The 15,093-nt window shown below is 39.9% G+C and overlaps 1 protein-coding gene across 4 annotated transcripts; it reads right to left on the bottom strand.

Annotated features, from left to right (window-relative positions):
* Nucleotides 1-559: 559 nt before the first annotated feature.
* tinf2 (TERF1 (TRF1)-interacting nuclear factor 2) lies at nt 560-12,567 on the bottom strand. Of its 4 annotated transcripts, none has more exons than XM_062994325.1 (10): nt 12,427-12,567; nt 10,664-10,866; nt 9,481-9,579; nt 9,224-9,319; nt 9,011-9,121; nt 6,948-7,071; nt 4,554-5,400; nt 4,326-4,384; nt 2,066-2,148; nt 560-933 (listed from the first exon to the last, which is right to left on the bottom strand). In XM_062994325.1, exons 1-10 carry the CDS (start codon nt 12,458-12,460, stop codon nt 814-816), a joined length of 1,776 nt encoding a protein of 591 aa, XP_062850395.1. In that variant the 5' UTR covers nt 12,461-12,567; the 3' UTR covers nt 560-813. The 4 variants fall into 4 exon arrangements, 3 of the variants coding, with proteins under 3 accessions (XP_062850395.1, XP_062850396.1, XP_062850397.1); XM_062994326.1 differs by having other exon boundaries at nt 10,664-10,851; XM_062994327.1 differs by lacking the exon at nt 12,427-12,567 and adding an exon at nt 10,986-11,945 and having other exon boundaries at nt 561-933.
* Nucleotides 12,568-15,093: the final 2,526 nt, after the last annotated feature.

Here is a 15,093-nt window from a genome sequence, read left to right as displayed (position 1 = left end):
ATAACCTTCTTTTTCGAAATGACTCTGTATTTCTGTAAAGCCAAGATGGTTACAAGGTCAAGATTGCCAGATCCTGCAGCAGAAAAACACTCATTACCACTGAACACCTCCATGCTCGACCGTGGTCATGGTACTCTGCCGTCATAAGCTTCGCACCAAACTGTTGATCAATATGGCCAAGCAGTTCCACTTTTGATTCGTCACTCCATAAAACTGTGTCCCAGAACTCTGCAGGTCTATCCTAATTAGCATCACATCTGAAGCAAACTTAAATGTCCTTGCTGTATCATTAAACTGACTTCATTTAAAAATCTAACTGCAGAAATGTTAAGAGCTAAAATACTTTTTTTCTTGGGTAAGGGGTGGGTTAAATATTTTAGATAGGTAATTAACACTACTGTTATGCCTTGCTGCACTGCTCCGAGAATGACTCCATTTACTTCATTTAGATGTAAAACATTAAAGTAACCAACATTTTAGGGTCAGAAAAGAACAATAAAAGTTTTACTGAAAAATCTTTATTAATTATTAAAATGCTTTACATAGGTAGTTTCCGTGATTATATATAAGTATAATATTAATAAAATAATATTAACATGCATAAATATGCCTTATGCTTATTTAATATGTATTAATAATATACGTAGTTTAAAAAGGTAATTTGTAGCATCTTGTTCTTAATGTACAATATATAGACAATGTAGCAAAATTACTATCATGTGCATATTTCATGTTCAAAAATGTTTACAAATACCTAATGTAAAAAGTAGCACCAAATCTAACAGAATATCAAACCAGATGTTACATTAAGCTTCATCTGCACCCGTTTCCTGGAGACAGGAGGTCACGGCGAAAGAACGAAGGACTCCAGAATTCATGTAAGGTGGGAATGTAGGTGTCATTTTTGGTCTTGCAGTATCGTTTTGTAAACAGCTGCAAGGAAAAAATTATCATGGTCTATTAATATAACATTAGCACTTATTTAGTGCTAATTTAGCTCCAATTTAGTGATACAAGTATGCATGTGCAAATAATGAGTGATATGTTCTTAGGATGTGTTCATGTGTGCATAATAATATTGCACAATAATACAGTATCCTGCTCATTTAAAATTGACTATCATGATTTTTTTTCTATTTTAATTCATGCATTTTCTCCCGTTTTCTCCCAATTTAGTGTAGTTAATTTGTCTTCCGCTGCTGGGGGATCCCTGATTGCAGTCGAGGTAGGTATATTGCTGCTCACGCCTCCTCCGACCCATGTGCAGCCCTTAACGGAACCCCTTTTCACCCATGCATTCTGCAAAGGCGCCTCTATCTGCCAATCAGGGTCCTTACACAGTGTTTGAAGACCTCACCCACATAGTCCGGTCGTCCCGCCCTAGCATAAACGAGTCTGCTGAAGGCACTGCCAATTATGCCCTCTAGATGGCGCCCAGCCGACCGCTGGCAATGCAGAGTTTCGAACCGAGGAGTTGAGAATCTCGGCACTGGTGTGCCAGTGGAACATCCTGCTGCGCCACCCGGGCGCCTTTATCATGATTTTTAATAGATATGCAAAGTTATATACAAGTAAATCAGTAACTACTTTATGCACACTTTCAGTTTCCCATTTCTGAAAAAGTTGAAACAATTTGTAAAATGCAATAAAAACAAAAATTTAATGTGTTATTGCCTTTATTTAACTGACAGAAATACAAACAAATGGCTACATCAATTATATGCAAAATGCGTTCTCTGGGCCCAGACTCATCTGAGATGGATCGAAAGAGAATCAGACCAAAGCCATAAACTGTTAAGCAGCTGAAGTCTATTAAAAAGTGTCATTAACACCAAAGGTGATGGGACACGGTGATAGACATCAAATTTTAAATTTGTTTATTTTTACCAAATAAAATTTACTTGTTTAGGGAAAACACTGGATTTTTCGTCTTTGTACTTTGGTCAGGTAAATAAAGGTTCAAAAGAATGAACAAATCCCACATCCCTGTTTTTACTGCATTTTTTAAAATGTCCCAACTTTTTTGGAAATGGGATTTGTAATTTACTGGCTTAAAACTGCTTACCCGTCCTTTCATTTTCTCTGGAGCTTCATCTTCTGAATCAACAATAATGTCCTCAGTGGATTCAAGTACAGGAGAGACCAGATCTATGAACAGAAAGAAATATTAACCCTGGGTATACAGTGTCGTTCTTTAAAGACAAAAATGATAAATGCACTGGGGTAACAGCTCTTTGCAACAATGTCCATTTGGAATCGCTTACAATTCATTGTATTTTAATACTTTATCATATAATCATTACATTATTAATAAATTATTAATTGCTGCATTTTGGTTATTCTTTTATCATTCAGAGGACATGGCCGACAGCTTCATTCTTTAGTAAACAAGACATCAGAGTGTAGTAAAACAGCAGTATGGGTAAAATAAAATAAAGTGACAAACAGCCAACTAGCTTAGGAAAGCTATGACGCAAGTGTCACTGCCCAGTCAAGCAAGCTTTATATTGGCAAGGGGTGAGAATCTGCTAGGTGAGAAGGGAGACCCTGCTCCAGCTTTTTCTTTAGTCACGTGATCGATAAACATTAGTTAAGTTTAATGTACCAATTTGGAGGTTTTTTGCTCAACAAGCTTTTTGGTTTTCCCTGTTCTGGTGGATCATTTCACCATTAGATGTAATTTGCATCAACTGTTTATACAGATGATCTTGTACAAACCTCCCACTCATTGGAAGATGCACTTGACAGTGTGGTCTTAGTGATAAAAATACAGAGGGTATCTGGCATAAAAACTGTGCCAATTCAGGTCTGAGAACCAGAATGATCTGCAGCAGTGATCCCAAAATACAGGAGCAAAAAAGTGCAACTATTTAGTTTCTAAACTGGCTAAACAATTGTGATGATTAATTCAAGATTAACTAAAGCAATTCTGCTTTTTCTTTTTGGCTCTATTTAGCAAATAGCATGAAGGAAGTTCGACCTGCATTTAGAAGTCAGTGTACACATATTGAAGAAAATTCAGAGGTGCCCTCTGTTTGGTGTTGCTTGTAGCAGACTAGCCTTCGATAATGCAATCCACATCATCATGTCAATCCATCTTATTTCCCTGTGTCCTTCCACAATTCTGGTCATAAAACTGCCTTTATTGTTGTCATGTGGGTGTCTCTTTACATGCCCAAAGTAACGTAACTTGCAGGGCATAACATGGTTCAATAGTTTTCTGTTCTGGCCATCTTGTACACCTGCTCAGTGGTGATCATCTTCCTCCATGAGATTCCTATGGCACTCTTGTAATTGTAGAATTGTTTGTTTATTGCCAGCTTTATAAATGCAGTTTAACATTTCATTCCAAACTGTGTTCACAAGCTTCCATTTAAAGTTTTTTTTCTTATTTGTAAGTTAATTCAGCGGTCCCCAACCTTTTTTGCACCACGGTTTCATATGAGATATATTTTTTTTGGGACAGTGGTAGCCTAGTGGGTAGAGCTTTGGGCTGTCAACCGGAAGATTGGCGGTTCAAATCCAGGCTCTGCTATGCAGCCACTGTTGGGTCCTTGAGCAAGGCCCTTAACCCTGTCTGCTCCAGGGGCGCCGTATGATGGCTGACCCTGCGCTCTGACCCCAGCTTCCAAACAAGCTGGGATATGTGAAGAGTTTCATTGTCCGGTACACCTGCATATGTATATATGACAAATAAAGTATACCTTCTCCTTTCTTCTTAATTTCACGGCCCGGCGGAGGCAGGAGTATTTAACCTAACTGCTCACAAATGATTGAAAATCAGCACTTTCCGCTGCAACAAGACTCTGCTCCCATCTATGGGTGATAGGAGACAATAACACCCAAAACGGAAGCAGTGAAAACTGCTTTTCTATCCATCTCTATTTATTCTTTCTGTGCAGCCTGGTAAAAAATGGCCCGGTGGGTGGGGACTACTGACTTAATTAACTTATAATGGTTATCACAACAAACTATGGCAGAACATTCTGTATAATCATTCATTGTGTTTCATTTTTATCATTAGCTTTGGAAAACACAGAGCACAAGGCAGGAATACCCCAAGGCATCGTGTCTGTCTAGCACAGCTGAGATTCAAACCTGGATCGTATTGATGGTGGGACAGAGTAATATTACACTGCGTCACCCGAGTCTGGATAATCTTATCTAATTAAAGATAAGCATTTTATTTTGACTCGCATGGCTTCATCACATGTGGGATGTGTAACTACTTTGGATAAACGTCATTTGCATGAAAATTTCCACTTAAAGCCATATTGGACCAGGACTTAATTATCGAGTTAACTGTTTGTTGGTTGTCTAGTTACCTGGATTTTTCATCCTTATGGGCATTGTTGTGGGGATGTTAGGAGAGCCTCGGCACACTCTACATAAAAAGAAAACTCAAATGTTATTGAAATACAGCCACAAATCTTGGTACATAGTGGAAACTAAAACATTGTGTTAATCAGTCATTTATTTGTGCTTCTTACACAGGAGTGAATACTTATTATCTATTGTCATGCACTGATATACTGATACTGAGTTCTTCTCACTGCTTAGCAATAAAACCAGTCTGGTTCTTCTGAGGTGTGGATGTGGGGCTGAGCTTCCTCTTTCGTGTTACGGGATCATCATTCTTCTCTGCAGCCACACCCTCTACGGCAGGTTTGCTCGGAGACTCTGCAGCTTGGGTTTTCTCGACCGTTGTGTTTAGCAGCACGGTCCGAGACACTTCAGAGATAGACAGTCTCGGGACGATGACTTTAGACTGACGTTTCACGCAGGAAGCGATGACAGCCGGCAGATTTTGACCTTCTTGCGCATTCACGTCCATCTTGCTGCTGTTTTCTAGCTCGTCTTTCTGCAACTTTTGCTTTCCTGCCGCTTTGTTCTCGCTCCTTGTTTGTCGTTTTTCTGTTACACTTTTCCTGCGGCACTCCTCACTCCTCACTGCTCTGACTCGAGTTTCGTCCTCATCTTCTACCTCACTGCTTGTGGATATCTGGTTAGCAACTATACTCAGCATTTTTCCTACACGTCGCTCCTCATTTGTAACAGCTTGTAAAATGTCCCTTTCCTTACATGATCTTGTTCTGATCTTAGCGTAATCGGAAACTTCATTGAGCTCTACCACTTCACCATTCTTTTTCAAATTTGATGCTATCTTCTGATTGGCTGCTCCTTTTTGTGGCAGGTCTTCACTAGTAATTGAGCCGATAACTGGTGCAATTTGGGATGTGCTTCTTCTAGTTTGTCTGCTGAATCTCTGTGTTGATGGAGTGGGACTTGGGATGTTCATTGTGGGAGTGGATCCTGACTGGTCAGTGTCCCGTACTTTGCCAGAAGGGGGAAGGGAAAGGGAAGAAAGGATGGAGTCCCCGATGGAAGAAGGAACAGATCCTGAAAGAGAAGGAAAACGAGAAGAGGAATAAACATTTTGATATTCAACAAATCAACAAATATACACCGATCAGCCATAAATTACAATTTTGTAGTTCTACAATTACTGACTGTAGTCCATCTGTTTCTCTACATACTTTTTTAGCCTGCTTTCACCCTGTTCTTCAATGATCAGGACCCCCACAGAGCAGGTATTAATTAGGTGGTGGATCATTCTCAGCACTGCAGTGACACTGACATGGTGATGGCGTGTTAGTGTGTGTTGTGCTGGTATGAGTGGATCAGACACAGCAGCACTGCTGGAGTTTTTAAAATATTAGACACTCCTACCTAGTTGGTCCACATTGTAGATGTAAAATCAGAGACGATCGCTCATCTATTGCTGCTGTTTGAGTTGGTCATCTTCTAGACCTTCATCAGTGGTCACAGGATGCTGCCCACAGGGTGCTGTTGGCTGGATGTTTTTGGTTGGTAGACTATTCTCAGTCCAGCAGTGACAGTGAGGTGTTTAAAAACTCAATCAGTGCTGCTGTGTCTTATCCACTCATACCAGCACAACACACACTAACACACCACCACCATGTCAGTGTCACTGCAGTGCTGAGAATGATCCACCACCCAAATAATACCTGCTCTGTGCTGTGGTGGTTCTGACCATTAAAGAACAGCATTAAAGGGGGGCTAACAAAGCATGCAGAGAAACAGGTGGACTACAGTCAGTAATTGTAGAACTACAAAGTGCTCCTATATGGTAAGTAGAGCTGATAAAATGGACAGTGAGGTGGTTTTAATGTTATGGCTGATCGGTGTATATTGGGTCACTAAATTTATTAAATTCACGTGTCGCTTAGTCCCATAAAATGAAGCACTTAGCCATGCAGTCTGTTTACCAACATTCATTACATCACCAAGCAAAATGCCAAACGTCAGATGGAGTGGTGTAAAGCACGCCGCCACTGGACTCTGCAGTGAAAACATGTTCTGTGTGAGTGATAAAGCATGCTCTCTACTGGCAGTCTGATGGACGAGTCTAGGTTTGGTGAATGCCGGGAGAACGCTACTTGCCTGACTGCACTGTGCTGACTAATGTTTGGTGGAGGAGGGATGATGCTATAGGGTTGTTTTTCAGGAGCTGGCAGTGACCCCTTAGTTCCAATGAAAGTAAATATTAATAGTTTCGCATGCCAAGACAATTTGATCAACTGTATGCTTCCAGCATTGCGGAACAGCTTGGGGAAGGCCCTGCAGCATGACGTGCACAAAATCCATAAAGGCATGAGTTTGGTATGGATTAACTTGACTGAATCTCATCCAACATCAGACCTCACAAATGCTCTTCTGGATGAATGGGCAAAACTATACAAACTATACGATAGACACACTTCAAAATCTTGTAATAAGCCTTCCCAGAAGAGTGGAAGCTCTAGTTGCAAAGGGTTACCAACTCCATGTTAATGCCTATGGCTTTAGAATGGTATATCATAAAAGCTCCTGTAGGGCTAATGTGTATGTGTTCCAATACATTTCTTTCATTTAGTAATTTTTACCTGCTGAATCTACATGTCCAAGGCATTTCTCGTGCTGCAGCAGAGTCCTGAGGAGTTGTGGCTGTGATGCTGAGCGTGCACACTCTTCCAGGACTGCAGGAGCAGATGTAAGCCATGACACAGTCTGAAACATACATGAATCAGCATAAAAAAAAAACATAACACAAAAAACCCCACCAAATGTGCAATAAAACCACTGATCATGTCAGAAAACTTGCAAGAGTTTATCAATATTAACAAATCTAATATCACAGTCAAAGTGGCACTCGGTGCCTAAACTATTGGCTCTCCCACTATATTAACCGGAGAATTGCAGTCAGTGCAATTTTAGTCAGTGACTGTTTTCTGAACCCTTGATAATATAGGTGGCAGAGTGTCTGCTCATTATTTTATGTATTAGCTGCTTAATCCTGGTCAGGACACCAATCCATCGCAGGGCTCCCACCCCAGACACATGTCTGTGTAGACGCCCGGCTGATAGACAGTAGTACAGCTGAGAGTCAAACCCTGATCACAGCGGTGGTTGACTAGCCTAATACAAGTGTGCTGCCCGAGCACCCATCTATACATATCGAAAATTTACATATAACTTCCCCTTGAATTGAAAGTTTTGAAAACTAAAAAAAATGTATAAATGAGAGGAAAAATTGTCAGTTTTTGCTTGTAGCACTAAAATAATTGTTTTATAAAAAAAAAAACCCCAGCTTTCATTAAAATGTTGAAATGTAAGTAAATTGTTACAGTACAGATATCTCTCCACTTACATCAGTTAGACTATCATCATTTTCGACTTGGCAATGTTTTTGTTAATAAAAGTGCAATATCACTTTTTTTTATTAAAATGTATGCATTTGTTAAAAAATAGTAATAAATATTGAATTGAATTATTGACTTATTGCATTGGTTGAGTTATGTGGTTTCTTACACAGACAGAATTGGCTATTTATGAGGGGTGGGGGTGCCTAAGGCCCCACGATGAATTGGCATTCTGCGGAAACCGGACTTGTTGCAACCCTGACCAGGATTAACTGAAATAATAATAATCTCATATTATCAGCATTTAAAAAATCTTAGCTATTTCTATTAATTTGTACTTTGTTGAAAAATAAACTAGCATATCGTCACTGTCCGATGAAAAACATGTATCTCCAAAAACCCAACTTTTCAGGAAAAAGCAAAAACTTTTTCACCTGACTGTAACGGTGCAAACAAACCACAGATGGCGCAATTTGGATACAATTCAGCACAGAAATAAACATATATCTTTATCAGGCCCTCGGTTTCATAAACTGTATAGATCAAACATGACGCATTTCTCAAACAGCGCCAGAGGGGAAGGAGGAGGAGATACGTGGTTTGATGGACAGGTGTAGCAGCCAATGGAGATACTCGTTAAAGAGATTGCATGATTTTTCATCTTTTCATTGGTCATTTTGATATTCACTGCTATGGACAGACAGAGATTTATACCCAAAATCAACAAGTGTGAAAGTGAACACGTGAAAACCGCTAAAAGTGGAGATACGTGTTTTTCATCGGACAGCGACGATATGTTATTCCACTGGCACAAAGGCTATATGATTATCTAGGTCGCTAAATGACATCTCAATGTAAACTTTTATTAAAACATTACAACTAAGAATACACAGTAAAACTGGTATTGTATAAGATTTGTTTAAAAAGGCGTGGAGCTAACATTTAGGGTCATGGAACTAAAATTGGTACCACATCTATAAACACAGGATCATGATTACCAGCTAATCTTTCATTTAATTTTCATCAACTGCTTTATCCCGGTCAGGGTTACATCGGGTCCGGTTTCACCAGGAAACGCTGACCGCGAGACAGGAATTTCTCGGACAGAATGCCAATCCATCGCAGGGCAGGGCACCTCAAACAAGCATCCGCTCAGATTTGTACATGAGGAACAACAGATATCTGCATCTCTCAGTAAATGAACCTAAAATCATGATTGGATTGCAATCAAATTCTAATACTGTGAAAACTAACACAACTGACATCAAACTGAGCTCATAAAGAGAAACAAATACAGTAAAAGCAACCTGAGTGAGGTCTGGTACTGGAAGCAGCTGGTCCAGTCTGGTTAAAAACTCCCACATCAGCTTTTCTAGAGCAGAATCATACTGTGCACCGTACTGAGAGGCAAACTCTTCCTGAGGTTACATACAAAATTACAAAGGTTACATACAAAAGTGTTTTATATGCAAATATGCAAAGTATTTATCCAACATTCATCCCTACATCAGCTGGCTCACCTGGAAAAACTGTTTTCTCCTTGCTGGATTCTCATGCAGAGTCTGCACGAGGGCGTGGAAGTTTTTAACAGCCGTCTCCACCTTCTGATCCTTTTTCTAGCATATAACATGATGCATGATGTAAACATACTGTTTTTTATTAAGCCCTTCCAAATCTATTAAAAGGTGTGGAAAAGGACTCATACTTATCATCAGAACCGCAGTAAATGACAGATGAAATGACAGAGTAATGAAATAGACAGAGATTGGTCACTCACTTTCTTGTCAGGCAGGACGGGAGCATGCAGTTTCTCCAGCTGTGAGAAAATGAGCTTTGGGTCGGGAGACTGGGACACACGAAGCTGCTCCAAAATCAGCTAGAAAAAAAAGTCATAGTTTTATGACTACTGGCAACAGTGGTAATGTAAAGCAATGTGAAAACAACTAATGGGATTTAAGCACTGCAGGACTATCAAACCTTTATAATGCATTAAAATCAGTTTTCTTAAATCATTGTGGCTTAATTTCAAACCACACTAAAATAGTGTCACATAATTACACCGATCAAACCATAACATTAAAACCACCTCCTTGTTTCTACACTCACTGTCTATTTTATCAGCTCCACTTACCATATAGAAACACTTTGTAGTTCTACAATTACTGACTGTAGTCCATCTATTTCTCTAAATACTTTTTAGCCTGCTTTCACCCTGTTCTTCAATGGTCAGGACCCCCACAGGACCACTACAGAGTAGGTATTATTTGGGTGGTGGATCATTCTCAGCACTGCAGTGACACTGACATGGTGGTGGTGTGTTAGTGTGTGTTGTGCTGGTATGAGTGGATCAGACACAGCAGCGCTGCTGGAGTTTTTAAATACTGTGTCCACTCACTGTCCACTCTATTAGACACTCTTACCTAGTTGTTTCACCTTGTAGATGTAAAGTCAGAGACGATCGCTCATCTATTGCTGCTGTTTGAGTTGGTCATCTTCTAGACATTCATCAGAGGTCACAGGACACTGTATGTTTTTAGTTGGTGGACTGTTCTCAGTCCAGCAGTGACAGTGAGGTGTTTAAAAACTCCATCAGCAGTGTTGTGTCTGATCCACTCATACCAGCACAACACACACTAACACACCACCACCATGTCATTGCAGTGCTGAGAATGATCCACCACCCAAATAATACCTGCTATGTGGTGGTCCTTTGGGGGCCCTGACCATTGAAGAACAGGGTGAAAGAATATGTAGAGAAACAGATGGACTACAGTCAGTAATTGTAGAACTACAAAGTGCTTCTATATGGTAAGTGGAGCTGATAAAATGGACAGTGAGTGTAGAAACAAGGAGGTGGTTTTAATGTTATGGCTGATCAGTGTATATAGATGTGTGCAAGACAATACAGTGACAGTGCAGGACAAAAAATAAAAGAATACCAAAATTATCCTAAAACGTACCCGAGACTGCAGTCCTATGGTCAGCTTGGCCTGATGTCTGTAAGTCAGCAAACCGGGTACAGACTCCGAGATCGACGTCAAAAATTCCACCAGCTTTCCATAATGCATCACATCCCGCTGCTGCATCACCTTCCACATGGCCGCAGAGACGAGTCTCAGAGGGGGCACCAGCAGACGAAGGGAAGCAACTGGTAAAGCATCATCTGATTAAACAAAGAGGAATTCAGACATAATACACTTAGATACTAGTTGTCTCTGGAAGGTTTGACAGAGCAGTCTGGGTAACGTAAAGATATATTTTATCATTTTTGAAATTCTCTACCTTTTTATCTGTATCCTGTACAGAACAAAAACACTTTGGCAGTGCTGCAAGTTAAAGCAGTTCAAGCGCAACATCAGGAAATGGTTTCATGCACAGGGGCCTGACTTTACACCACGTCCCTAAATTCTTATTTCATGGCAGTGAGACATAAAATTAGTTAATGCATTATCAATAAAAAACAACAGGTTTTAGAACAGAAAGTCTTTAATATATAATTAAGTTGTTACTGTAATTATGTCACTCAAGGAAAGCACTTATTAAACACACCTCAGTAGCCACATTAACATGCGGCCTAATAATCTGTTAACAATCTGACTAATAGCTCAATCGGAACAAAATACGTCCATGTATACACTACAGGGTATCTATCAATGATGCTCTAAAGCATCCAATGACCAGTGTGAAGCCCCCCATAGATCGGTGAACTGTGAGGACATTCTTGTGTGGATAAAGTGGATGGACTGGAATGACAAAACGCTAAAGACAATAGAACTAAACTTAAAAATACTGAGAATCCATGTAAGATAATCAGTTGACCTTATTACATGCTACTACATTTACCACCTTTATTTTCCACAAATAAATTGAGTGCGATCAGTTTTTTATAAAGACTATACATGTGTTACACTACCCTAAAACAAACAATGCCTACACTATATGGCCAAGTATTTAAACACCTGACCATGAGCTTGTTGGACATAACAACTAGCATTAAAACAGAGTGACCGCTGTGTGATCAGGGCCGGCACGGTGGCTCTGGTTAGCATTGTCGCCTCACAGCAAGAAGGTCCTGGGTTCGATACCCAGGTGGGGCGGTCCGGGTCCTTTCTGTGTGGAGTTTGCATGTTCTCCCCATGTCTGTGTGTGTTTCCTCCGGGAGCTCCGGTTTTCTCCCACGGTCCAAAGACATGCAAGTGAGGTGAATTGCGGGAATTTGTGCCCATTCAGTCAAAAGATCATTTAACTGACTGGTCACTGATGGTCAAGAAAGCCTAAATTGATGTTCCAGTTTATTCCAAAGCTGTTCATTGGGGCTGAGGTCTGGACTTAGTGGACTTTCTTTAAACCAAGCTTTTCTTCAAGTCTTTATAGACCTTGTTTTGTGCACAAGGGACACAATCATACTGGAACATGAAAGGGCCTTCCATAAACTATTGCTGCAAAGTTGGAGGCATATAATTTTCTTTATATCATTGATTTATTACACCTGTTAGTAATTGTTGTGGCTACAACACATTAATTCAGTAATTACAAGGGTGTCCCAATACTTTTGTCCTTATACCGTATAAAGCATTATGATAAAGACCAGCTGTATATGAAACACTGTACACTTATTTAAAAGGCTCACATTAGGAGACACAATCTTAATAGATTATGTATATTTATTAAACAGCTAAATAACATAAATATGTATAAATGCATTATTATAAATGTTACATACCGTTATTATTGTCTGCTTGTCCTTCCGTAATCATTCTGCAACTGTCAAATAACTGGTTCCGTACGTAAACAAAGTCAACCTTAAAACCGTTTCAGCTACTTAAAGTTTAATTAAAAACACATTATAAATTCACAATTAATAAGTTCTAAAGATTAATATTTCTACCTAAAACAAAAATACAAAATAAAAGAAGTAAAAAGAAACAGACCGTTTCCCTTTTTATCTTTAGCACCAGCTTGCGCCGCGCCAAATTACAACTGTTTCCGGTTAAAATGCCACCAGTGCGGGCGCGTCTCAATCCGACTGTGAGCACTAGTCAGTGCACTTTACCCCACAGACTAGCCTACTGACTCTGAAAACACGGAACACGTTAACTCGGATTTGATCAGCTTTTTCCATTCTTCATGGCTGGTCCTTTCAAGCTTATTAAGACTGGCAAAGAGTGGCAAACATATTCAAACTGCCATCTTCTTCATGTCTGTGCTTTGTCTGGTCCACTCAAGGACATTCTGAGACTTGCCCTGAAGCCACTCCCAGTCTCCCAGTCCCTGCCACTACTTTCATAGTATGATGCTGTCTCTACCATGTTTGATGGTGGGTATGGTTTTACCCAGAGCCGTTCTCTCTACCGCTCTGGTTTTACCTAATTGATAAGCAGTGCCTGTTTTTCACCAGACGTGCCGTTATTTTCTTCATGTCGTGTAGCAAACTCCATCCCAGCTAACAGGGAATGTTCCCACAACTTTCACTAACGTTATGTAAAAGTTCTCCTAATATTATGAGCAAACGGTCTCACAAGAACGTTAATAGAACGTTCTATAAACGTTACGTGACCTTGATAAATATTCTGTTCAATGTGTAACGTTATATGAACGTTCTGATTTACATTGATTTGAAGTGGTCATGAGATGCACCACTGTAAGACTGAATTCATTGCTTCCTACTGAACAGTTTTGCTTTATTTAATATTTGATTGAATAATATATTTAGAATAAACCATTATTTTTTGGACACCTCGTTCTGCACATGCGCACATCCGCACTGGACTTGAGACCGTTATTTTAACCAACCGTCTCTGCCTCCACACAGAACTTTAAGCGAAATACAAATGTTTTCAGTTATTTTATTCTGAAACATGAGTCTGCCAAAGTACGTGCTTGTGTACTTCTCTGAAGATGAAAGTCCTGCCACATGTCAGAGCTCACTGAAGGACACAAAAATCTGACAAGATCTTACCGACAGTTAAACTGTTGTCGTCAACTTACAGTGGGAGATGAAAACAAGACGTTCGTCAAGCTGTGCCCTGCTAAACTTTTATTTTATAATAAGTTTATAATAATAAACTTCGCCGCGGCTGGGAAGGAGCCAACCTATAGGAAGCGAGAGAGAAAACCGAACTCGCCTCAGCGCAGTCCGGGAATCAGGTGGCTATGTCACCAGCCACGCCTCAGCGCCGCTGGGAGGGAGCCGACCTATAGGAAACGAGAGAGAAAACCGAACTCGCCTCAGCGCAGTCCGGGAATCAGGTGGCTATGTCACCAGCCACGCCTCAGCGCCGCTGGGAGGGAGCCGACCTATAGGAAACGAGAGAGAAAACCGAACTCGCCTCAGCGCAGTCCGAGGAATGAGATGGCTCTTGCACCAGCCGCACGTTGCTGTCGCTGGGAAGAAGCCGATCTATAGGAAACGAGAGAAAAAACCGAACTCGCCTCAACGCAGTCCAGGGAACCAGACGGCTATGTCACCAGCCACGCCTCAGCGCCGCTGGGAAAGTGAAGCCGAACTCGTATAAACGTAGTTCAGGAAATCAGATGGACATTCCACCAGCCATCCTTCGCCGAGGCTGGGGAGGAACCTATCTGAAAAATAATAAAGAAAAAGCCAACTAAATAAAATAAACCAAACCAAACTAAACAGAAGGCACGACAACCTGTGGTTGCACAGTACCTGCTTAAATAGGCAGGCACAGCTGCAGGTTGTCAGCATTAATTAGTAGTCCTCTGGTTTAAAGCCCTTTGTTCCATTGGCTCTGTAACTCCTGCAACGCCGGGGACCAGAGGTAGTTCACCCAATGCCGCAGGAACCTTACAGTAACAAGTTGTGTTTTATCAAGTGTAACCCACATTACATACTACAACTCTTATACTGACACTTTTACTCTTTATTACATAATAAAAAACAGATTTTTATTCATAACTTCAACAGCATTTGAAGTATTCAGCATATTAATAACTTCAATAGCTTTTGAAATATTCATCAAATTGCTCCAAACCAAGTTGTATTTTATCAAGTGTAACCCACATTATGTACTACAACTCTTAAACTGACACTTTTTCCCTTTATTACATAATAAAAAACAGATTTTTATTCATAACTTCAATAGCATTTAAAGTATTCAGCATATTGATAACTTCAATAGATTTTAAAATATTTATCAATTTGCTACAAAAACGAGTTGTATTTTATCAAGTGTAACCCACATTACATACTACAACTCTTATACTGACACTTTTACCCTTTATTACATAATAAAAAACAGATTTTTATTCATAATTTCAATAGCATTTAAAATATTCAGCACATTAATAACTTCAATAGCTTTTAAAATATTCATCATATTGCTCCAAAACAAGTTGAATTTTATCAAGTGTAACCCACATTACATAT

The sequence above is a fragment of the Trichomycterus rosablanca genome, chromosome 4 (assembly GCF_030014385.1).
Source record: "Trichomycterus rosablanca isolate fTriRos1 chromosome 4, fTriRos1.hap1, whole genome shotgun sequence".
NCBI classification, from domain to species: Eukaryota; Metazoa; Chordata; class Actinopteri; order Siluriformes; family Trichomycteridae; genus Trichomycterus; species Trichomycterus rosablanca.
Note: the sequence above shows the minus strand (reverse complement) of the source record. Positions and strands in the feature narration are given on the sequence as shown.

Bases quoted from the DNA above. Each gene is read 5' to 3' on its own strand.
- tinf2 (XM_062994325.1), bottom strand. From the start codon at position 12,460: ATGATTACGGAAGGACAAGCAGACAATAATAACG. The intron at 5,401-6,947 runs GTAAAAATTACT...CTTCTCTTTCAG, and splicing joins TGGACATGTAGATTCAGCAG to GATCTGTTCCTTCTTCCATC. The intron at 2,149-4,325 runs GTAACTAGACAA...TTCTGTTCATAG, and splicing joins CATAAGGATGAAAAATCCAG to ATCTGGTCTCTCCTGTACTT.